Below are 25,281 nucleotides of genomic sequence, written 5' to 3' on the forward strand. Positions count from 1 at the left end.
TAGATATTTAAATGTGTAGATACAGACAACAATCCATAAACAATCTTTTGTAAATTGTTTCTTTTTTTTTTGTTGGTCAAAATACTGCATTATTTTATTTCTTTAAATTCCTTGTAGATTTTTAACAACCACAACTTTTGGTGTTTCACCTTGTCCAAAAAAATGTGGGATTTTTTGCTTTCTTCAGCTGTAATTCGAGCTCATATCAATTATATGTTTTATCTCCATGTGGTTATTGACTTTAAGAAAACAAGTATCACCTCGCGATAAGAATTTTGCACACGATGCATGACGTTTCATACACAACCACTTGAAGACGGAGAGGTGGCCCTGGAGTCAGGACGTACTGCTGAGGTGTGAAGAGGTTTGTGCCCTAAAAACAGATAATAAGTAGAAATTTTCACCCAGTTACAGCCACTGCACCCATGTCAAAGAAACTGTGGCATGTCAGTCTGTGAATTCCACAGTCTGTGTGAAAGATTAACCGTGTGCGCGGCAGTGCCAACACACGAAAAGTAGCTTCATGAGTGTCCAAAGTAGTGGAAGTTTGGAGGGGACGCCATCTTTGGTCCCAGCTCTCCACGTCCCCAACACGGACTGTGTTTTCAGCAACATACCACGGCAGGGGTGAAGGCCCAGGAAGGTATCGTGAAACGTTCTAACCCGCTAATGTCTTTTCTACATGCTCGTTTTGGTGGTTTTGTGCACAACGAAAGGAAAATGTTTTAAAAAGACCGACCAAATATTGGTGGCGAAACCTGCTTTGCTAGCTAACGTTACAGTAACCCGTCAGATCCAAAGTCAGTTGAGCCTGTTTGGCTAGCTAGCGAGGACACAGACAGGACCGTCTTTTTGTGCTCAGGCCAGTAACCTAAAGACAAATACATCATGGCGATTAAAACCTGTATTAGAGCTGAAAGGTTACCGCTGGACTCGGTGCATCTGTCTCAAAGCACGCTGCCGTTATAAGCAAACACTTGTCAAAGTACTGATAGATGTAGAAATAACGTTACATCAGGAAATGCAAGCAGTGAATCAAGCTTCTTTTGTTAATGTTAACGGTATATCACTGGCTTGTTAGCAGGCAATGCATAAGTTAATGTGCATTGCATTGTTAGCAGCCCTTTGTGAGTTGTGTGTTTCTGTAGATAATCGCCACAGCAGCGATGTAACAGGGGTAAATCATCACCTTAACGGGTCGCAATGTTAGTACAAAGACACTATACATGTGTATTTCCCTAACAAAGTATGGTTATAGTCTATAAGATAGCTTTTTATTATTGATGCCACTGCATTGGATTGTTGGTAGCCTTGTTTGACCTTTTAGTATTACTAACTTGGAGTAAAGAGCTAAGTGTTGAAGCCACATGCCCCACACAAATGAAAGAACACTTATTCTACATGCTAAATGAACGCAGTGAAATAATGTGCACATTTTGTTGTCCTAATGCAATTTTTATTAATGTAAATCACACCCTGATTGATCAATCAGCAGTCCTCTATGGGTGTAATACTGACGAAGGACTTTGACACATCTTTAGTCATTAATGTAGCTTCTTAGTTTCATTGTATTGTCAGTGAGGCATGCAGTGATTGACATTATCCTTTGATGGCTCCCTATATCATTATGACATTTCACAATGTAACAAAATGTGGAGACTTTTGTCACCTATGTTAAGTTTTTAAGCTTTGTCAATGGGTGAGCCTATGTGTAAATGCAGGAGATTCTTTGAGATTTCCCATGTGTGTGCCATAAACAGGTGGTCACTGCTGAGTAGCACAGAGTTAAAATGACATCCACAGCAAGGGTTGTAAGGGTTCAACCACTTGTTCTCGCAGGGGCTTGAATATAGATAATAGTCATGCACTGTGGCCTTCATGAGAGAAACAAAAGGACATCCTTGGTGATTTTGTGTTTATTTTATGAGACTGGTACACTCATTCTCTGTGAAGTGGAGTTATATTATGCAAGTCTAGGATTGTAACCACAGAAGGAGATGTTTTAAAGCTAAGGCTTCCAATATGGTTTCAATAGGTTAAGTTATAGACTTTTAACAGATGCAGTAAAAACACACGGTTTAAGAAACTACATCTAGCACTTTTTCTTTCCTAAAAGCAGTGTTAAGTAGGGATGGGTACGAATACTTGAGTACTCGGGTACTCGCCATTGACCCCATTATTCGAGTAGCATTTTGTTACTCGTGCACCTTGCAACATAACTTGAACTCATACAGCGTTACATGTGTGACCCAGAGTTTACGGGACACTTTTTTTATGTTGGCCAATTTGACCGTTGATATTCCAGAATTCCGGCCATATAGAATATACTGTCAGACATCTGTTCTGAAAGCCCGATATGCTTAATAACTTACATTTACTAGCAATACGACACTGAAAATATTAAAATTTGAAATTAATAAATTAATAAATAATATGATCAAGCACCGGGGGACAGCACGTCAATGCCGACCTGCTGCACGGAGCAAGATAGGGAGGGAGAGAGACTGTATCATAGCGTAACGGACCAGCACACAGCTTGGACTTTCTTTTCTTAAAGTGCAGTTTGCATAATCCGGTTTACATTCACGTGGACATTATAGAGCGCTTCATGATCTAATAAGCACTGAAGTTTGAGAGCCCCGCACGTTCACTCTAACCTGAGCTTCCTCTGGTCTGGGGGCCAACAGGCATGACCTGCCGTGTCAGTCCATTGTCCTCCGTGCCCCTTAGGCACCTAATAGCCAGTAAATACCGGCTAACGTAAACCCTGGTGTGACCCATGTGCTTTTTGTTTTCGCCTAACTGAATATACTAGGTAGGGAAATAATTAACGGGATATAAACGTATGACTTCTACGGCCACGGCTTCAGCTTTAGTACACACTGAGACAGATTTCAGCAAAAACAAGTGTTTTACGGCAGCTACGGGAACTCTCTAGGAACATATTATTCCACTGAAAGCAAAAGCACAACAAACACAGAACCGTCTGAGACACCTGCAACATGTCAGTTTAAAAAAGTGATGTCTGGAAGTACTTTGAAAAAAACAACAAAGTTAATGTGCAGTGCAAGATATGTGGCGTTAAACTTACATACCATAGAAATACTAGTTTGATGATTAACCACATACACTTAAAGCACAAGGAGAAAACAGCGGAGACCGGTAACAGGCAGTCTCCATTCACGTCTTTTGCTCGCCTTGTTAGCACATGTCGTTGTGATGAAACCAGAGTGGAGAAGATTAGCCTGCTAATAACCAAAATGGTACCTGGAGATATGCTCCCATTAAGTTTTGTGGAAGGAGAAGGCTTCAAAGAGCTGACCGCGTTTGTCGACCTGGAGCACAAGCTACCATCACTGAGAACAACAACCAAGAGAGTGGAAGAGATGTATGAAGAAAGGGCAGCAGAACTTAGAGTTGATTTGCAACATGTTGATAAAGTGGCTGTTACAATTCTGGTCCGGGAGGTCCGTGACTTTTATTTATTTTTGTTCACGGTTAAAAAAATTCATAATAATTGTGATTACTCGAGTAGTTGTTCATTAGGTAGTTAGAGTAATCGATTACAAGGATTACTGTAAATTCCCATCCTCTCAGCCCAAACTAGAGACCAGTGGGACAGTCTGGCTCATAATCCTTAACTCCTAGAATTATTTTCTCAGTTGTTAATTGAATCATGTCATATAGCTATCAGGTCAGTATCTGGTCATGGGTTCAGTTCTGTTGGATACATCTGGCATTTTTATCGGGTCATTTTCTCTCTGAGTGTATTTTAATGTAACTCATGCACAAATCAGATGAAAGCGAGGGGATTCTGTAAGGGATGGGCATTTCAAGCCAAAATACTATTTGATTATCACTGGCATCTATTTGATGATCAATCGAATAATCCCCCCACACACAAACCTGTCCGATCAACAGTTCGTTTGTGTGGCAGTCGCGTTAACCAGCAGCAGGACGAGGTGCACCTAGTAGCGGGCACGGACGGCGTCTGTCTCCGTCTTTATGTCGGTGTTTCTGTGACGTGGAGTGGCGTGTGTGTTTACATTTTACAGCTATGCTCAGTCTAAGAAATTGATAAAATTGCAGCAAATGTTTTCTTCCACTTTTGCTATTTAATGCAGTTGGCATTCTTCTTCTTCTGCTACTTAAAGCCTGGGTTGGTTGTCAGATTTTGATACACTTGTTGTTTTACAGGTTAAAATTATCTTTCTGTCCCGATGGCAATCAATACATAATGTGTTCTTAAAAAAGAGCAAAAAAAGCCGCTATCTACAGCCGGAGTAAACCTGGGAAAACACCAACCAATCCCTGCCTATGGGAGCCACATTAGGAAACCAATCAAATCCTGTCCTGCCATTCTGCCCGCCTCCTGCACGTACATTTCATGTTTGTTTGTGTTTTTAACTTTCACTCTGGTGATGTTTTGGTGTTTTCTTACCTCTGAGTGAGACATGAGTTGACGTAGTGCAAGCGACAAACGATGTGCTGAGGACCGGTTTTGAATCAGTCACGATCATATGGTCGCGAAGCAGGGGTGCTCGTGCATGTGAGCGGGGCGTCGTTTTGGAGGAGCTGCAAGGGGAGGGGGAAGGGGATAGACAGTCCTGAAGAAATGCTACATTCTAATTCATGCTAGTTTTTCTGTGACTACCAACCCTAGCTTTAATTCAGTTTGCAAACAGCTTTAAGACGCTCTATAGCCACCGTCTGGAATACAGCCAGTCACTGGTGAAAATGATGAAACATTTTACTTAAAATGAGAAAATATTCGCAGTAACTCTTTGATTTTTACTAAGTGAACAAATATTAAAAAAATTGAAAATCAAGTCCTAGATTCTGTTAACCCATACACTCACTTTAAATACACCCTCTTTGCCTCCTGTAGTATCCTGGAAGCATGTCAAAAAACAAATGACTAGAACTGGGTCACTGTTGTTTCATTTGGTCACCATTGTTATTTTCTGCTTGTGGTTGGACTGAAATATATCAATGTTTTCTTTAGCTGTAGACCAAACTCAACAACCTTCAATCACAGCCTGCAACAGTTTTCTAATCTGATATTTAACTACAAAAGATACTCATGTTATGACATTTGCCAAAAAACAACTGAGTCCCTGTTTCATTCCACAATTTGTTTTCAATATGACAGCTGTCAAAAATTGTTCTTTCAAATATTCCATAACCAACACGAAAAACAGATGACTCGTTTTCTGATGTTTGATTTTGTGCTCAAATCAAAATCCAGAAAAAACAAGTAACAAGCGATGAAATCTCATTTATCCCACTTCGGTGTAATGACCAGTTCAATATCCAAAATGAGATAAATGGGATTGGAGTGCTTGTTATCCATTTTTCTTCATTCTGTCTTGAAAAGTGAAAAATGGGAAATGAGAACCTGAGTCATTCTCCGTTTTGTGGGTTTTAAATACTCAAAAGAAAACGAGTGGTTTTCTGTTGTTTCTTTAAATTATCGGTTTTATATTGAAAGACATATGATCCACATACTGCTGTTGAATATCACTTTTTTTTTATTTGAATGGGTTTATCAGCTTCTGACATAAATACCTTTGTCATTCACACACACTTTCAAATGTAAAGCTTTGCCATGAACATATGAATCCTGACTCTGGCCTGTTAATCTAAACTCTGCCTGAGGAACTGGTATTTGTGGGGCTGATAAACTGGTCATTTGATCGTTAAGCCTGATGTGGCTCTGTATAACTCTCAGCTTTATTAGTGAAGGTCATGAACTACACTGTAGGCTGAAGTATCTGTGTACAGTGACTGAGTGATGGCTGTCTCACATGAAGCAGTCCTCTGCTGGGTTAAAGAGCGTTATGAGCTACGTTTGATTTTTATCCTAATTACGGCAGGTGACGGTTCACTTCATGAATTTGGTGAGGACGTCACTACCCAACTCTAATCTCTTGGCTGTATCATACCTGTTATGAAACATTCCTCATGTGGCCCTAAGTTAAACACTGAAGTGGCCCTATGTGCCAGCCATGGCATTGTTTACATAACTTTATTGTGGCTAATATATTTAATTCAGTGCACAAAGAATGGCCTTTTGTTCCAGTATTCTTGCAAAGGTTTGTTTATTGTGGTCTGATAATGCATCTCTGGATCATATTCAGCGCTGTTCAAAGACAATTCAAAATAGTATCTCATTGTCGTCCCTTTTTCACTTAGATGGATTCCTTGTGTTGATTCAAAATGGTCGTCTCATTGCAGCACAGGTTTAGTGGGCAGACCCCACTGAGAGTGCAGCAACACTGAAGCCAAGGGAGCTCACATAACAGTCCCACAGCAGCGCATTATTCATCAGTGCCTGGCGGTCGAAACATTGCTCTTCATCTAAGGATAATAATGCTGGTTTCTTAGACATATCTATTCTGCCTTCCTAACAGCAATAATTTATCCTGCTGACTTCATTATATTTGTGTAAGGATGATCAGCTCCTACTATTAGATCTGGAACTGGTAACAAGCTTGCTCATCCTCTCAGTGCTTCACAAATGTAGAGTGAAACCTGTCCTGCCACTGGGGAACAGGCATAAATTTGGCCTTGGCCTATATTCTGGTCTAGACTTTTAGTATCACCTGTCATGACATGTTGTGTTTATCATAACTCTGTTCTCAAGATCATTGCCACTGTGTCACCGGCTCTTGAGTGGGAGTTGATAGGATGCACTTATGTATGCTGATCCTTGAGTAACTGACACACTCTGTGAACTGTTTCTAACCCTCACAGGCACCATGGAGGAGCTGCACAGCCTGGACCCCCGGAGACAGGAGCTGCTGGAGGCCCGCTTTATGGGCGGGGTCAGCGGCAGCACAGGGGGGAGCACTGGCAGCACAAGTGGGGGAACCAAAGTAAGTAATATGAAACAATGTGTTGTACATAGTGTTTGTTTAGAGTATTGCTCAAGAGGCAATGACCATTCTATTCTGAACCTTTTCTCTGTTTTAGGGTTTGACCAATAATGAATGTTCAAATCATAGTTTTGGAAGCCTGGGATCCTCAAGTGACAAGGAATCAGAGGTACAGTAACCTGCAGACATTACTTACTATCTAGCTGTTTGATCTTGGCCTTCATTTTAAAATAACTATTCAAATGGTTTAAATGGGTGACACTAAATTGATATCCCAACCACTAAATTCAACCATCAACAAACCTAAATCTCCCCATGGAGTGTTATTTAAGACTGCATTCAGACCAGCAAAGGCCGTCCTAATTGACTGCAATGAGACCACAGCATCTGCTTCTTTCAGGATAACAAGCTCTATCCTGTGTTATCATTTGTACTGGTATTCAATAAGGCTGCATGTCCACTGCTGACTTTTTTTGCGCTGGCAGCGCCGGTTTTCTATTTAAACTCAATGTGATTCAGCGCCCTCAGTGCCAAAACGCTCTCAGCGTCAGCTGATTTTTGTCGCAGCGCTCTGAGTGCTCTCAGTTGAAAATAGTTCAACTTTTGGAACACCGCTGTGCTTTTCAATGTCACTTCTTGATCACCAACCTATCACAATCAAGAAGGGGCGGGACTTCTACACTCATTTTTGTCAACACAATGGCAGAGGTCCGTGCAGAAGAGAAAAGTTATCACACTCGTTTTTTTGAGATATGATTTCCTGATTTAGAGCTGCTGCTGATGCTCTGATAATATCTCTATCAATATGTTTTACAGTTTCATGTTAATGCCGTTGAATGAAAGCATGTATGAAGCATACAGAGCATTTTAAAACAGACATGACGGGACACGGAAGTGTCAGCGTGACTACTTTTGTTACCCAGCAACAGTTAACACTGGTGAGAAGCGCTCGGAAAATGAGGTTGTGGGCGCTACCGCAATGGACACGCAGCCCAAGACTTTAAACTGAACTTCCATTTTCATATATTTTGTTCTTTGTGCAAACTCAGACAGCATATCCCACACCTCTACAGTCCCTTGTGTTGTTTTGCTGTAGTAGTGTTGTTGGTCTGAATGCAGTCTAAAGCTGCTGTAACATTTTGCAGCATTGTGCAAGATTTAAAAATAAATCACAGTTATGATGAGTTGAGTTGGCCTTTTCACACACTCTTTGTACAAATCAGGGATTGTTCCTCCTGATGCACACAGGGCAACTGACATCAGAGCCGCACTTGTTAACCAATGCTGTGACTGCACAGTGTTATTTTAAGATATCTGAAACAGTAATTTTGTGTTTTCTTTGCAAATGCTCTCAGAGTAATTTGTTTGGCTCTGTTGAAAAAGGACTGTAAATAAATATACATTTAAACAGATGTTAATGCACTTGTGTTAGCCATCAGGTGAGTGGTTTAACAACCTAGAAGTACATATATACATGTTAAAAAGGATAACACATTAAAATATATCACAAAGAGGCAAAAAGCATGTACAAAATACTGTAATTAAACATTACAAGAGTCAGTTTGTCATAACAGACTTGTCTCACTCACTTTGTAGGGGTCAGATGTGAAAAGAGGCAGCTCTCCTGCTTATTCGGTAAGTGTATGAGAACATGGAATTTAATGTTATCCTGTAAAGGCAGGGCTACACAGGCTTCAAATATAAGGCTACAATGAGAGCAGATACAAAAGTCAACAGTTAAATCTGTTATTTTTCTGCCTGGATTCTTTTAGATTGTAGATAGCCTTTTAAATTGATGTTGGTACATTACATTCTGTGAAGTGATTGTTTCATTAAATATTGTTAAATAAAACTTTCTCTTTCAGACCCCAGAGAAGAAACAGTCTGAAACCAGAGGCAGAAAAAGGAAACCTGAGATCCAGTCAGAGAGCAGCCAAGGTGAGTGTCCCTGCACTCAACTGGTTAGATTTCAGCTTTGTCTTTTCATCACTTCACTATTTAACCTCTTTTTCCTTTTACAGGGAAAACAACTGTGCGAGGACCCAAAATCAGTGATTATTTTGATGTAAGTTTGTTGGCTGGTGTTTATTAAATTTAAGAGAACTTTATATTGAATGGTGTGTTCTGTGTTACTATTCCAATATCTGAGGCATAATCTGTTACCTGTCCCTTAAATGATAGTGTGACAGTGTCTCAAAGGTCCACTGTGATCTAACTTTCCTATCCTAACCCTTTAGTTCCAGGGAGGAAATGGGTCCAGTCCTGTGAGAGGTCTCCCACCAGTGATCCGTTCGCCCCAGAACTCACATTCCCACTCCGCTCAGGGCACAGCTGTAAGTTATGCCATCCCTTGCACTCAAAATGCATTTTGTTGTTCCATTTGCTGCAGTCCTGTCAAAGAATTGCTCTCTCTCTCTCTGTCTCCCCCGTTATAGGTTAGACAAAACAGTTCATCTCCTACTAGTCTGTCTTTTGGGGACCACATGACGCATCCAAAGCAACAAGCAGTCAAATTTGTGCAGGTGAGGGGGACGACTCTGGATACTTCAGACACCACCAGCTCTTTGTGATCGCTCTTAAATGTGTTTGAGATTGTGATTTTCAAAACAACTTTTTTTTGTCGTTTCCCACTCCAGACTGACCTTACAGTGCTGAAATTGGCTGCCCTTGAAAGCACTAAGAATCTCGACCTTGAGAAGAAGGAGGGCAGAATAGATGATCTACTAAGGGTAAGGAGAACAGAAATGTGCATTTGGTTGCGATGTTATTAAAGTTGGACAATCTGTGGTAAAGCAATGGTTTTTTTTTTGCTCTGCTCTGTAGGCAAACTGCGATCTCAGGAGACAGGTAGATGAACAACAAAAATTACTTGAAAAGTACAAGGAACGCTTGAATAAATGCATCACTATGAGCAAGAAGTTGCTCATAGAAAAGGTAAATTTATCTATTATTTTAACCCTCTTTGCTCACATATACAGTGTGTCTGTGTGTGTGTCTGTGTGTGTGTCTGTGTGTGTGTCTGTGTGTGTGTGTGTGTGTCTGTGTGTGTGTCTGTGTGTGTGTGTGTGTCTGTCTGTGTGTGTCTGTGTGTCTGTGTGTGTGTCTGTGTGTGTCTGTGTGTGTCTGTGTCTGTGTGTGTGTGTGAATCCACATGCAAACCTATTGTTTTTGTGTTGTTCTGCAGAGCACCCAGGAGAAGCAGGCCTGCCGGGAGAAGAGTATGCAGGATAGACTTCGTTTAGGACATTTCACTACAGTGAGACATGGGGCCTCATTCACAGAGCAGTGGACTGATGGTTACGCCTTCCAAAACCTTGTGAAGTAAGATCTTTAAATGAGCTTGTTTCTCATTTGTCATATTATCATTTTGCTGTTAGGAAGTCGTCAAATATTAACTATGATTCAATCTTCATCATCTGTAATTTGAAAACATCAAATTTCTGATGAACTGTTGAATCAGATTGAACTACTGCTCATATGAAATAATGTTCAGGCTTTCATATAAGTTCTGTTAAATTAAGTGCTTTGCCGCATTGCAATTAACACGACTGCAGAGATAGTACTAACAGAAAATACTGCTCTCCATCTACAGACAGCAAGAATGGATAAACCAACAGAGAGAAGATATTGAGAGGCAGAGAAAACTTCTAGCCAAGAGGAAACCTCCGTCCTCCAGCAACTCCCAAGCACCAACCACAAACTCAGAGCCAAAGCAACGCAAAACCAAGGCAGTGAATGGAGCAGAGAGTGATCCCTTTCTGAAACCCAGCCTACCTCAGCTGTAAGTTCAACAGGATGGTACAAGTGAAAGCTAAATGTTTATGTCAAAGTAAAAACTAAGTGGCTGAAAACCAATTGCCCTCTTTGTTTCTGTCATTCTGGACAGGCTGACACTAGCAGAGTACCATGAACAGGAAGAGATCTTCAAACTGCGACTTGGACATCTCAAGAAGGTTTGCACAGAGCTAAACCTACAAGTTACAATTTACTAGAACATGATTTTTCCATTTGTCTTCCTGTGCTGCACAGAACCTTTTATGTCTGTAATTAATTTCACAGATCATTCAATTTATCCAGGCCTCAATTTCCAAAAGGGTAAAAGGGCATTCACACAGTTTAGAAGTTAACCTAATTGGAGGTGGTGAATTATTTAATCTGTCAAATCTCTCTTTTCATTATGAAGCTAATTGAACATTGATTCTCCTGTGTCTCCAGCTGAAACAATGTTCCTTGTACTCATGTACTCATTGTTTTCTCAATGAATAAGCATCACAAGCATTGCCCGACAGATTATGTACCGAGTCACCCGTAAATATTTAATACTTAACTAGTCAGCTGTGCGCAAGTGGGCTTTGATGAGCTCCTCTCCTTGTAGCCAACGCTCTGAAGTTCCTTGTGTGCATTTGTGTGTTTGTGTACTTGAATCATTTATAGGAAGAAGCTGAGATCCAGGCGGAGCTGGAGCGTCTGGAGAGAGTGCGCAACCTTCACATTCGGGAGCTGAAGAGAATAAATAACGAGGACAGCTCGCAGTGAGTCTGAATCAATTTCTTCAACATTTACTGCATTGACATTGGGACATGAGATCACATAAGGCCAACATCCCTAACCTCAGTTGTTGGATAAAGTAGCTGCCTGATGAATAAAACTGTCTTTTCCTTTGCCATGTTCATCATGTGTTGGCAGAGTGAAGTAAAGCTGCGAAATCTTCCTCTAATTTTATTATTTTTACGTTTTTTTCCCTTCTGAAGATTTAAAGATCACCCAACGTTGAATGAACGGTATCTGCTCCTACACCTTCTAGGACGAGGGGGCTTTAGTGAAGTTTACAAGGTAAGATCATAAATAAAGTCATACCCATTACAGGTTTTGTTTTTCAAAAATAAAACAACTGGGTATTTTGTTCAGGCTTTTGACTTGATTGAGCAACGATATGCTGCTGTGAAGATCCACCAACTCAACAAAAACTGGCGAGAAGAGAAGAAGGAGAACTATCACAAGTATGTTAGCTCATGTTTAAATATTTAACATCTCCTGTAGTATACTGCACATGCTGCTCTGATGTCCTTTGCTCTCAGTGTATTGTTATTCCTCTCCATAAGCCTCCTCACAGAGCTGTCAGTACAGAATGAAGCACCTTCACCTTCATGCTTTGGTTTCTGGTAGAGGCCTAATTACCTTCCTCTTCACAGGCATGCATGTCGAGAGTACAGAATACACAAGGAGCTGGACCACCCCCGAATCGTGAAGCTGTACGACTACTTCTCACTGGACACAGACACGTTAGTACACTGAGTTCTTCTTCAGCTTGTTCATGAACCTTTCTGCTTGATGTGGGCCATCATTCTAAGCATGTATTTCCTTCCCATTGGACAGGTTTTGCACTGTCATGGAGTACTGCGAGGGCAATGACTTGGATTTCTACTTGAAACAGCATAAGCTAATGTCCGAGAAGGAGGCTCGGTCCATCGTCATGCAGATTGTGAACGCACTAAAATACCTGAATGAAATCAAACCTCCCATTATCCACTACGACCTCAAGCCAGGTAAACACTCTCTCATGTTGAGAATACATAGCCCAGTCAAACCTAAGCCAGTGTAGAAATTCAGAGTGATTTATTTTCCTTTACTTTCAAGGTAACATTTTGTTGGTGGACGGCACAGCTTGTGGAGAAATCAAAATCACTGATTTTGGATTGTCCAAAATCATGGATGACGACAACTATGGCGTAGACGGGATGGACTTGACCTCTCAGGGTGCAGGGACCTATTGGTGAGAAAAAAACATCCACATAAATACATATCAGTTACAGTAAAAGGATATGGACTGTTGTGTAGGGATGGGTACGATTACTCGAGTATTCGCTGTTGACCCCATTATTCGAATAGCATTTTGTTTCTCTCGCACCTGGCAAGATAACGTGAAATCATACAGCATGTGACCCATGTGCTTTTTGTTTTCGCCTAACTGAATATACTAGGTAGGAAAATAATTAAAGGAATATAAACGTTTGACTTCTCCGGCCACGGTTTCAGTTTTAGAACACATCGAGACAGATTTCAGCAAAAACAAGTGTTTTACGGCAGCTACGGCAACTCTTCAGGAACACATTATTCCACTGAAAGCAAAAGCACAACAAACACAGAACCGTCTGACCGACACCTGCTGCATGTCAGTTAAAAAAAAGTGATGTCTGGAAGTACTTTGAAAAAATGATGAAGTTAATGTGCAGTGCAAGATATGTGGCGTTAAACTTACATACCATAGAAATACTAGTTTGATGCTTAACCACATACGCTTAAAGCACAAGGAGAAAACAGCGGAGACAGATAACAGGCAGTCTCCATTCACGTCTTTTGCTCGCCCTGTTAGCACACGTTGTTGTGATGAAACCAGAGCGGAGAAGGTGAGCCTGATGATAAACAAAATGGTACCTGGAGATATGCTCCCATTAAGTTTTGTGGAAGGAGAAGGCTTCAAAGAGCTGATCGTGTTAGTCGAGTCGGAGTACAAGCTACCATCACGGAGAACAACAACCAAGAGAGTGGAAGAGCGGTATGAAGAAAAGGCAGCAGAACTTACTACAAATCTGGTCTGGTAGGTCCATTTCCAATGGACTTTTATTTATTTACTTTTGTTTACGGTTAAAAAAATAATAATAATTGCGAGTACTCGAGTAATCGTTCATTAGGAAATTCAAGTAATCGATTACAAGGATTCCGGTAAATCCCCATCCCTACTGTTGTGAAAGTTTTGAGATACTTCAAAATACAATAACACTCAAACAGGCTGCTCTTTTAGTAGTGTAACCTTTTTTTCTGACCAGGTACTTGCCTCCTGAATGTTTTGTGGTTGGGAAAGAGCCTCCAAAGATCTCCAATAAGGTGGATGTGTGGTCTGTGGGCGTTATCTTTTTTCAGTGTCTTTATGGAAGGAAGGTAAGGAGAGCAGTAATGATTCCAACCTTGCTTTTTTCATTTATTTATTGCTTTATGATTAAGCACTGGTCCTTCTTTTTCAGCCTTTTGGCCACAACCAGTCACAACAGGACATCCTGCAGGAGAACACCATACTGAAAGCTACTGATGTTCAGTTCCCCGTCAAGCCTGTTTCCAGTAATGAAGCAAAGGTAAGGAACTAATCCAGAAATCTTTGCATGTCAAATAACTGTGGCAAGGACTTCAGTTTTTCAAAAAATCCCTCCCTCCTCCAGGCTTTCATAAGGCGGTGCCTGGCATACAGGAAGGAGGACCGGGTAGATGTTCACCAAATGGGAAGCGACCCGTACCTGCTTCCTCACATGCGGAGGTCTAGCTCATCTGGAAACCTGCAGATGAGTGCTGCTGGCTCAGGACTCGCCTCCTCCAGTATCATCTCATACTGACAGCCTTGTACTGTGACAACTAAAAGGCAAACTGACCAAGTGGCTCCCTCCGCCTGCGTGAGCTTCAGGCTCATGGGAGAAGGAACAGCCAGAAACAGGAGGAGCAGGACACTGGTGAGGAGATCCAAGCTGAGTCTCCTCTGACCTGTGCCAGGCTTTTCCTCGTTCACCAGGGCTCGATCAATGAAGGGACAGTGAAGGGATGTTTTTTTGAAAAGGACATGGGTGAAAGGATCTTTTGAGGGTCCGACAAAAGCACTGAAACTGACGACGTACCTTGAAGAAAATGTGACTGGACACTCTGTTCTGATGTTGCAGACGGATAAAGCCTTAAAGGGCCGAAGGGAGACTTGGCAGCCGGCCGTTCATTCAGATTAAATAACATGGTCCTGCCAGGGTGCAAATGATTCAGCTGCTAGACGTTAATTTACTGTGAGAGGAGGGCAGTTATGTAGAACTACAAAGACTTCACTATTGATTTGGCTAAATGTTTTGTTTTTCACAAGTGTTAGGCTTTAAATTGAGTTACTTAGCCATGAGAATGTAATGTGTAGCATACAAGTGGAAACTAGTGATGTAGGGCGGGGCAGCAAACATAAGTTTAATGCACAAAGTAACCAAATGTAGAAAAATGACAATATATAAATCCTATGCAGGAATATTAATTAACATAAATTGGAAACTGTATATGCTGTACAGGTGAATTTTGAACTGCAGCAGTAACATGTACAAAGTTAAAAATTCCCCATGTAAAACTAGTTTCCTGGGTTGTTTCATTACGCTGCTTTGATGCTCTTACTTTTTTAAGGGCTGTATGTTCCTCTGCGGGTACAAACTGTGCAGTTCTGCTAAGACTGAATAATAAATTCCAGGAAACATTTTTCTCTCACAGTGAATGGTGCAAAAGAAAATACAAGCCTGTTTATTCTGAAGTTAATAACCGATACATATCACCTGGTAATGCAGTGAAAATGTTAGGGTGCAAGCTGCCAGGATTTTTGACATTATACCGACACCCGGTGGCTTTGTTTGGTACTGCAGTGATACAGGTAGAGAAGAGGATGCTCACAACACAACTCATGTTGGAGATGCCCAATAAACACAAAAGAGGCTTAGATAGATAAAATACATTAGTTTAATCAAGGCAACTTTACAAATAATATTTTTGTACAAAACCAAAACCTTTTAGTAGATTTAATGGCTACAGTGATAGCAAGTAAACTTGCTTTTATAAAGATAAATACCAAGTAGTATATCATGAACCCATCCAAACCCACAGACCTCGAGTAGTTTACAGAGCCCATAAAAGGTTACTGTTTTTCTGGAGTGCTTTTGTATTTTCACAATCCCTTTTTGCATTCCTTTTCATATTTAGAGAGACCAAGCTGAAAATGTAGCTTTCAGTAAATATGTACACAAAAATATGCACTTCAAATGTAGCCCTAGTCTGAGCTATTACAGCAGCAACAGATTCAATCAGCAGAGGCTGTGTACAGTCAGAGCTCTGCTTTTGAAAGAGGAAAGCTCATTTAACAATATAAAATGTTAGGTCATCTCTCCTCTCAGTAAAATCTGCAGATTGTGCAAAGCTGGCACTCAGTTTCAACTGGATACGTTCAGCAAAAGTAGTTCAGACAACCAATTCCAAATCCAACTTTCAGAGGCTCTGTAGTAGAAGTGAAAAAAGAAGCAAAGATACAGACTTGCACGTCGAAAGTAACCTGCTCCCTCATATACTTGACATTTTAAAGTTCTGTAACCCAGTGTATGTTTGAACTCTGCTGAAATAAAATGTACTTCAGATACAGGACTGCAGTATATGGAAACATTCAAGAGAAAGCTTTGGTTTTGCTGCATGTGAGATGTGCAGCAATGTAGCTTTAAAAAATCCTAACAGTGTATAGGAAAAGTTGTTCAATGTAGCCGAACTGGCTCTATTGAGTTAAGACTTATAAGGTTGCTGGCAACTTAGAATGCGCTCTCTGCTAAGATGAGTCAGCAGACATTGTGATATTTATGGATTCACAGGCGGTCATTGGAGATGTGAGGGGGGTAGCGGTGAGTGAATTGTTCGTTTGGGGCTTGAAGGAGAGAGATGGAGTGTCCTGTGTGACAGCAGGAGCTGCATTAGGAGTGATGGGGGGAAGAATAAAGTCTGATGGGGGTAAAGTCACAGCAGGGACCCCTCCATGCAGGGCGAGAGGTGGACCACCTATAGAGCAAATCACAAAAACCGTTAACTTCTACCTGATAGTCTAATATCTCACTACATGTAAGAGAATCACACACTTTCAAACAACATTAAAGTAATAGTATATATTCTCTTGCACTGCTGGTGACTGTTTTTTTACTTAGAAGAAATTGCTTGCAACCTAATTTCAGTTTAAATTTCACAAACCGCACATATTCTTGAATGCTACATGATATTCTTTGTACACCTTTATGAGGAAGTATGTCACTCAGTGCTACAGTGTGCTACTAATGTGTTTACATAGTTGAGGAATGGCACAAAAACTTGCTTTATCCTACATTTGCTACACATGCATCACTTCATAATGCTTAATTTATCAATGATTTTGCTAACAGCAACTACTCCAGAAAATGAAACAATACCTGCGTGCTGTAATCCACTCACTCCAGGTGGGAGTACATGGCTCATGTCTGGCAAGGTGAAATTAAGATTTGGTAAAGAAGGAAGTGGTGGAAGGCCTCCTGGTAAGGGCATTAAACCTGTGCAACAAATTTCATGTATATATTAGACATAGCTAGGTTAATGGGGTGATATGTTAGCTTAGCAAACCGGGAAAGCTTCATACTCTGTAATATCTACTGACCTGGTAGTGTGGCAGCAGATGGGGGAACACTTTGTGAGGGGGCTTGACTGAGCACTTGGAGAGTAGGAGCTCCTGAAACACATTAACCGTTATGTTATGTGTCACTCATCTTTCACCAAAGTTTTATTAAATGTCTTGGTTTGTTTACTTCTTTCTATCACAAAACGTCTACATCAACTTTTCAATGTCTACATCAAAATTTTGTGACTTAAGTGACAGGAGTTTACCTGTCTGTAGACTGCTAACAACTGAAGTCAGGTCAGAGCTGACAGACAACCCAGCGAGAGACTGCTCTAATCCAGTCGGTGCAGGAGGAGACACCGCAACAGGAACAGTTGGAACGACAGCAGAGAGATGAACCTGGTAAACAAAATCACTCAATGTTAGAAAAGTGTTTCCACCTAAAACCCAGATGACTTCTTTTTTTCCCCTGATGTGTAACCATTATTTTGTAATGGCTGATCTACCTCTGTGAAACCATCTTTAGGTGGAGGACATATCTCGCTGGTAGGCTGTGAAGGGAAACTGACCCTCTTTCCCTCTGAAAATGGCACTGTAGGTATCCTGTGCAGGTAGCCATAGCCAATCCCACATCCTAGACTGAAAACGCAAATAAACTTGTGAGTTTGTAAACATTGAGACTGAATATATATGAACAAAGTTGTGAAGAGTGTCAGGATGAACCACTGATCATTGTAGCAGGTAAAATAAGTATTCGCTGTCAAAATGATGCTCGCTGGGATTATTTTTGTTATTTTCAGGAGGTGCGAGTTAGTTGTGCATCAAGACTTTAGGGTCAGCGTGGACTTGGAACATCATTGTGGTGTGGGAAATTAGCTAAACAAGTTTTTTAAGGCTTCACAAGCTTGATCCGTAAGGCAACAGGACTGGTAGAATTCAAGAAGTTCTACCAGTCCAGTTGCCTTACAGATCAAGCTTTGGATTACCATGACCTGGATGACTGAGAACCTTCACAGACACTTTAAGGCTTCACGTTTGTGAAGCAAGAGAAAAACAAGTTCATACCAAATATCAAGGTTTCCAAATAGCAATACCCCTTTTCTGCCGTACCTGCCTTCTCCGCCCCAGTCACAGTTTGGAGTGATGAGCACCTCACGGCAATTGTCCGTGTCTGTGTTGTAAACGTAAAGCTTTAACTCTTTCCCCTCGTAGGTTTCAACGATGGAGAACAGATCTTCACTCTGTTGACAGAGCAGAGACACACTGCAGGTCAACCTGTTGCACACCCAAAGACAACTTAGGACTAATCTACAAACAAATTACCTCAGTCATGACCATGTCTGCTCCGATGATGTAGTCTGTGTGAGCCCTCAAACCAGCCAGGGCTGCCGGAGAGTTTGGCTCCACCTCCTTGAACAAGGCAGGTACAGAAATATACTCTCTGTTTAAACAGACTAATGCAAGAATTTGAACTTCACTTCAAAAATGTGTTCTTTAAACTTTTTAGTAATATCTATAAAATAACCTGTGCTTGTGGTTACAACAGGACAGACAAGAACTTACGATGGTCTTGCAGAATACAATAGAATACAGTGCAATAGATTGAACTGTACAAAAGAATATAAAGTTGTTCTCTAACAGATCTACTTTGAACATCTACAGCTCTTTAACGCGATACATATACATAAATCAACAGCAATATAAACTCATCATAAATTATACAATTTGCAAACTATCACTTGCATAACTATTTGATGTTCCCACCCTCCTTCTGAGTCAACACTCACCAGGACATGCCAGACATTTTCATTGGCTCCTTCAAAGCTGCAGAAGCGAATGCTGACTCCTAGAAGTCCCTGCCCCCCCCACATGCTGCTGGGTGTTACTGTGGTCTCCCTCACTTCCAGCGTCTTGCTGCTGTACAGCAGCATCTGAACGGGCCTCTCCACGTTCATCTTGAGCAGCTCTTTTAGTGTGTCGTTGTCCTTGTTCTATGAGAGATCAAATCATTCAAACCAATGTCGGAAGCACTTAAATGAGATTTACTGGAGCAGGTTCAATAGCTACAGCAGGTTTTATTGTTGGCATTAGAGGAAACTCACCAGTCTAGTATCACAAATGGATATGATAAAATCAAAGAATGGCTCCAGTCCTGCACGGTGACCTGGGGAATTCTCTTGCACCTGTAAACATGACATCATAAAGATAAGACGATGAAGCTTCAATGGAAATCGCTCATTTTGAGATGTAGCTAGGAGGATAGTATAAAGCTGTTTAAAACGGTCTGCATCCGAACACAATTATTTTCAAGGGTTGGCATTATCTGCTGTATAATCTATTCTGTACACCTGTACACCTGCTCCTTTATGCAAATATTTGGACAGCTGGTCATGTGGCAGGAACAGCTAAGCATGTAGACTTAGTCAAAGGGTTTACTTTCTAAAAACCAGGAATCAGACTGAGGAAGAATCCGATCAAAGTGACTTTGTCTGTGGAATGATTTTGGTGCCAGATGCTGACTTGAGGATCTCAGAAACAGCTGTTCTCCAGGACTTTTGACACACATAGGTCTCTTGTGTTTGCATAGAAGGGTGTCAAACAAAAAGTGCGCTTTAAAGCACCGCTAAGCCTCTCTGAATCCACTAAATGTCTTACCTGGGAGGGCTACAAAGAACACACACACACAGTTTCACTCCTTTGAACACAGTGTAGCAAACTGGACAGTGGATACAGTGCAAAGGAAGAAAAATGTTTTCAAAAATGTCATGAGTAGTACAAAATTATTAGTCAATGCTGAATATTTAAATTTCCACAGAAGGATAAGTTTATGTCCTAAAAATGTTTGCAAAAATATAATATCGGAATCAAGTTATTCAAATTGACACAGACCATGAGAAAAACAAGAAGAGTGATGAGGAACATGCCACCTTAATTTAAAGCAGCAATTGTCATCATGGTGATCAACCCCATGACAAAATCAGAGCCTATATAGCCAAAATAAATAATGTATACCTATATAATTTTAACGTATATGCATCAAATTGGTTAAGACTTAAGTATCAACATAGTTTTTTGCTTCCATAGTCTAGAGGAAATGTAATACAAATAAGTGATAATATATACCTAGTTTGAAAGTTTTCCATCAATGCTTCAGCTGTTTGAGAAAGAAGAACCCTGTAACTTGAAGTTCCAGATTCCTGTCAGAAGTTTCGTTAAAGTAAACTTACTGTAACCAGTGATCTCATCTATCCCTCCAATGAACTGCTTGTCTTGGTTTGTCCCTCAGTCAGTGAACCAGAGTTTATTGGTACTTCAAAACTACAAACTTTGAATGTACGCATTCAGCAGATGTTCTAACTCAGACAAGAGCTTCTACACTTTGCAGCAGTGAAGTAGTGAACTCTCTTCAAATACTGTCATAAGGTTAGGAGATTTTACAGAGCTGATGCAACAAATAAATACAATACACAGTAACAGTTTTAATATCAATATAAGATCATAGTGGGATTAAATAAACACTGTCGACCTATACCCTTAACAAATATTTTATAAAACTACACCACTAATCAATCAGATCAGGGGTTCTCTAAATTTCAATTACTGGTTTATGGTGCAAAATGATTAAGATTTTTGGACCCATGAGAGGAGAACTACATTTATAATAGTAAGCACACTTCTGCTGTCAATCCTGCAGGTCCCAGCTTCTAGTTTTGTAGTACTCAATATCGGTCTTTGTCTCGAGACCGGTCTTTAGACTACTTATTTAAGTTCTCGGTCTCGTCTCGGAATCAAAAGCATTTTTACTCAGTCTTGTCTTGGTCTCGGACTGGGCGGACTCCATATTTTAAATCAAGACCGGTCAAGACCACCACTGATGCACTCTGTGTCCCTGTCATTACTGTGACGAGAGAGAACCCCCCCACATTTCTCTAAACAGAAAACTAAAATCATAAGGGAAGGTTAAACTAACGATGACGAAAACCAAACCTTGTTTGTTGCTGTTAATTCTATTTAAAGCTAACCTGAATACAATTAACAGAAGTCTTTTATTTTGTTAACTCTCGTGATGATTTTTCATTGATATATATGGTCATAGTCTTGGTCTTGTCTCGGTCTCAATCCCTAAATGTCTTGGTCTTGTCTTGGTCTCGGTGCACTCTGGTCTGGTCTTAATGTGGTCTTGCCTACAACACTACCAGCTTCTGGATTCTCACAGTGAACTTGTCTATACTGATGATGATCATGATGACGATCTGCAGCGACAGTGCTGTAAACTTTATGCACAGGCCAATATGCTGGCACATAAGTTTCCAATGTGCACAGATAATGTTAAAACAGAGCTTTTAAGAGCTTACTGTACTCCTCTTTATACTGCCCAGTGCAGTTACAGTAGAGCTAAAATGAAAAAGCTTCAAGTAGCATATAATGATGCATATCGAAGATGGACCAGTGCAAGTTTTGTGTTTGTATCAAACAATGTCCCCATACGTTTCATGCTGTACTGAGACATTTGATGTATAAAGGTATGTGTCGCTTAGCTGATTCAGAAAATGAAATTTTAAGGGAGCTCACTGACACAAGGTTTTTTTCTTGCTTTTGGAAACATTGTGTTAACCATTCACTGCTTCTGCTCCTTGACCGTAGTCGGGGAGCACAGGGGAGACTTACGGGTCTGCTCCAGGGCCGAAGTTATTCCAACTTCGGGGCTAACCCCCGTTCACCTCAACCTCGATGCAGCCGGTGGGAAAACAGCAGACACGAGTCCGGTTGGGTTTGAGGAGTCGTGTCTTTATTTGTGTTCACAAATAGACTTCTAAACGGCATTCACTTGCTATAACAGTCAGTGTTATTCTTCTCCTTTCATTCCCCCGCTTCCCGGCACTTTTTCACACACACATACGTCACATCCTCTACTCTCACTCCCCCTACATTCCACACATGCGCACACAGCTATTCCCAACAGAGCTCCACTAATAGTATAACACTACCCCCACTCTGGATGGCAATGACACAAATTCCACTCCAGCAGAACAACAGGGGCAACACATGCATCATTTCAACAGGTATACAGTCCAAAGTAGCAGGCCATTACATAAGGAATAGCTGGAGTGCAGATTACTTGTGTACAGTAAGACATGAGGCAGTCTATCCTGCAGCTTAACCTAGAACAGTAGGGCATAAAAGACAGTAGAGGCAAAATTACAAACTAGAAACAAACACACACTCCTCAAGATTAATTTTCTTTTTTTTTAAAGTGAACATATGCTAATGCACATAAGCCCCTAACAGAGCAAAACACAACGGATAGCAACATTTTTTTTTTTTTTTTTTTTTTTCTTTTTAAGTCTCTGGTAACAGTCCTGAAACTCAGACACTTAATGAGCCACCCACTCACCATACCAAACCGGGGGTCGTCGTCACCGGCCGGCCCTCAGGGTGTGACGACCGTGGTGTGGTGGCTCTGCTGCACCACCCCCACTATCCCGAAGGTCCATGGCAGAAAAAGAGTCCAGCCGAGAAAAGGTGGAGGGTAACAGCACAGGTGAAACAGGGGCGTCCCCTACCGGATCGGGTGGGGGTTCGTCCCCAGTTCTCTCCGTAGTGGTGTCGACGAACAACCCAGCAAGCCCCGAGTCATAGTCTGCAGGATCCGCATCCAAGGCTGGGGGTGACACCTCGACAGGTGTCCAGGTCTGCGCCCGTTCCAGGGCCCAGGAGTTGTCCAGGAGGTCACGGCTTCGATAGGGCTTTAGCTGGTCATGGTGAACCACTTTCACTTTGGTCTTTGGTCCTTTCTGAATGCGATACACCAGGTCATCTAGCTGTCCAAGGATGAAGAAGGGCCCCTCGTACGCTGGAAGAAACTTTCGGACCTTGTTCTTGACTTTCCGCGTGCCCTTGATGAGGTACCACACAGCATCCCCAACGTGGTACTGTGTGCGACAGCAGTTCTTGTCATACTGCCTCTTAGCACGTTTCACTGAGTCCCCAAGTGCATCTCTGGCAATCTGATGAGCCATCTCCAGTCGCTCTCGAAGATGCTGCACATACTCAGGAGCAGATGGAGTAGATTCAGGGTCAGGGGGCAGACCAGCTACAAGGTCCACCGGTTCACTGACCTCTCGGCCGAACATCATGAAGTTGGGTGTGAAGCTGGTGGCACTGTGCTTTGTCGCTCTGTAAGCCATGACAGCATATGGAATCATGAGGTCCCAGTCCCAGTGACAGCGCTCAGCTGTGGTGGCCAAAATCTTCTGCAGCGTGGCATTGAATCTTTCTACTTGTCCATCAGACTGTGGTCGGAAGGGAGTGGTGCGTGTCTTGTCAATACCAAACAGAGAGCACATCTTCTGGAAAACTTCAGACTCAAAATTTCGGCCCTGGTCACTATGCAATGTCTGTGGTGCTCCATAACGACACACCCACTCTGAAGCAAGCACTTCAGCCACAGTCACTGCTTTGTCATTTGGTAATGGATAAGCTTCCACCCATTTAGAAAAGTAGTCCTGTACTACAAGCACATAACAGTTTTTGCGCTCTGTCTCATTCAGTGGCCCCATGATGTCCAAGGCGATGCGCTCCATTGGGGCCCCCACCCTGACGGTTCCCATGGGGGCCTGTGGTGTCTTATTGGGTCTGGCTTTGGCTGCACAGCGGGTGCAAGTGCGGCACCAGAGTGCCACATCTTCTCTCATATGGTACCAGTAGTATCGCGTCTGGAGCCGCGCCACCATGCGCTCTACTCCAAAATGCCCACCAACTGGTCCTTCATGCAGCTGTCTCATGATGTCAGGCTGGAGGGTGCGGGGCAGTACCACTTGAGGGTAAAACTGGATGTCGTCCAGACAATAGAAGCGTCTGACTAGAACCCCATTACGAATGTAGAGTCGCTTCCACTGGCTCCAGAACGTCTTTGTGGCTGGACTATATGGTGATACTGTAGTCCATGAGGGCCGCTCTCTGCTGGCCTCCATCCATGCCCTAATAGGTGAGATATCAGGGTCAGCCTCCTGAGCCTGTTGCAGCTCCTCTGGGGACCAGCCGCTGAACAGTGCAGCCTCACCTGTTTGAGTCAGCAAGATTCTTTCAGGGGTCTCTAAACTGTCTGCGCCTGGTTGTGGGGTTTCATCCACCCCCACTAGACTCTCCGTGGCTAGAGCAGGATGTCCCTCCACCCCCACTGGACTCTGCACCGCATGGCTGAAGACAGAGTCCAAGTCGCACTGCACAGCCTGGTGCTTGATGTTCCCTGGAGGAGAGGGGCCTGGCAGTTTACATGGGCAGGACTGACGCCAGGGTTGTCTGGAGAGGCTGTCAGCGTTGACGTGCAATCGGCCAGGGCGATGGATGATCTCAAAATCGTACTCACTGAGTTTCTCCAACCACCTAGCGAGCTGTCCCTCTGGCTCCTTCATCCTTGTCAGCCAGCGAAGACTACTGTGGTCAGTGCGCACGATGAAGGGCCGCCCCAGGAGATACTGCCGGAAATGTGAGGTAAACTCCACAACAGCCAACAGTTCTCGCCATGTTGTGCAGTAGTTCTGTTCAGTCTTGGACAGCTTGCGACTGCCATAGGCCAGCACACGTTCACTGCCCTGCTGCACCTGTGAGAGAACAGCACCGATGCCAACATTACTTGCATCAGTGTCCAGAGTCATGCAGCCCTGGTCCAAGGGATAACCCAGAATCGGTGTAGTGGTTAGTAGGTGTTTGAGTCTCTCAAATGCTGCCTGACACTCTGGAGTCCACTGGAACTGAGTATATTTCTTGGTCAGTTCGTGGAGAGGCTCAGCTACAGCAGCAAAGTCTTGCACAAAACGTCGGTAGTAGGATGCAAGGCCAAGGAACTGACGGACTTCCTGGACGGACTTAGGTGTAGGCCACTCCTGCACCTTCTTGACTTTGCTGGGGTCAGTGGTCACACCCTCTTCTGAAACAATGTGGCCAAGGTAGGCAACCTGACGACGAAAGAGACAGCATTTAGCAGGTTTCAGCTTCAAGTTGGCTTGTTGTAGTCTGCCGAAGATCTCGCCGAGTCGCTGTAGCATCTCTGGCACGTCCCGGCCCAGCACAATGATGTCGTCCAGATAAACTAGGCAGGTCTCCCACTGCAGGCCAGCCAAAACACGATCCATCAGGCGCTGGAAGGTTGCTGGAGCATTGCACAGTCCAAATGGCATGACATTCCATTCGAACAGTCCATTTCTGGTGCAAAACGCAGAC

The 25,281-nt window shown here is 42.3% G+C and overlaps 3 protein-coding genes across 3 annotated transcripts in view; 1 reads left to right on the forward strand and 2 right to left on the reverse strand.

Annotated features, from left to right (window-relative positions):
* The first annotated feature begins 371 nt into the window (after window positions 1-371).
* On the forward strand, window positions 372-16,066 carry tlk1a (tousled-like kinase 1a). The gene is given in 24 exon segments (XM_034693416.1): window positions 372-565; window positions 567-599; window positions 601-643; window positions 6,757-6,878; window positions 6,976-7,047; window positions 8,475-8,513; window positions 8,744-8,816; window positions 8,900-8,943; window positions 9,116-9,211; window positions 9,314-9,400; window positions 9,515-9,607; window positions 9,702-9,812; window positions 10,063-10,199; window positions 10,471-10,659; window positions 10,765-10,831; window positions 11,313-11,410; window positions 11,630-11,711; window positions 11,787-11,878; window positions 12,071-12,160; window positions 12,255-12,424; window positions 12,516-12,651; window positions 13,706-13,817; window positions 13,901-14,008; window positions 14,093-16,066. Coding segments are annotated over 24 exon segments (2,307 nt in total). The 5' UTR covers window positions 372-523; the 3' UTR covers window positions 14,264-16,066.
* On the reverse strand, window positions 15,381-19,272 carry LOC117819903 (Golgi reassembly-stacking protein 2-like). The gene is made up of 9 exons (XM_034693418.1): window positions 19,161-19,272; window positions 18,846-19,049; window positions 18,382-18,468; window positions 18,169-18,299; window positions 17,565-17,697; window positions 17,325-17,457; window positions 17,098-17,169; window positions 16,877-16,993; window positions 15,381-16,475 (listed from the first exon to the last, which is right to left on the reverse strand). Exons 1-9 carry the CDS (start codon window positions 19,257-19,259, stop codon window positions 16,249-16,251), a joined length of 1,203 nt encoding a protein of 400 aa, XP_034549309.1. The 5' UTR covers window positions 19,260-19,272; the 3' UTR covers window positions 15,381-16,248.
* A 3,203-nt stretch (window positions 19,273-22,475) lies between these two features.
* The window catches only part of LOC117820296, a 40,746-nt gene continuing 37,940 nt past the window's right edge, over window positions 22,476-25,281 (reverse strand). Inside the window, exon 2 of the mRNA XM_034694020.1 lies at window positions 22,476-25,263. Coding sequence (XP_034549911.1) covers window positions 22,476-25,263 — 2,788 coding nt within the window. The remainder of the gene's footprint in view (window positions 25,264-25,281) is intronic.

This window comes from Notolabrus celidotus, chromosome 10 (genome assembly GCF_009762535.1).
Source record: "Notolabrus celidotus isolate fNotCel1 chromosome 10, fNotCel1.pri, whole genome shotgun sequence".
Taxonomy (NCBI): domain Eukaryota; kingdom Metazoa; phylum Chordata; class Actinopteri; order Labriformes; family Labridae; genus Notolabrus; species Notolabrus celidotus.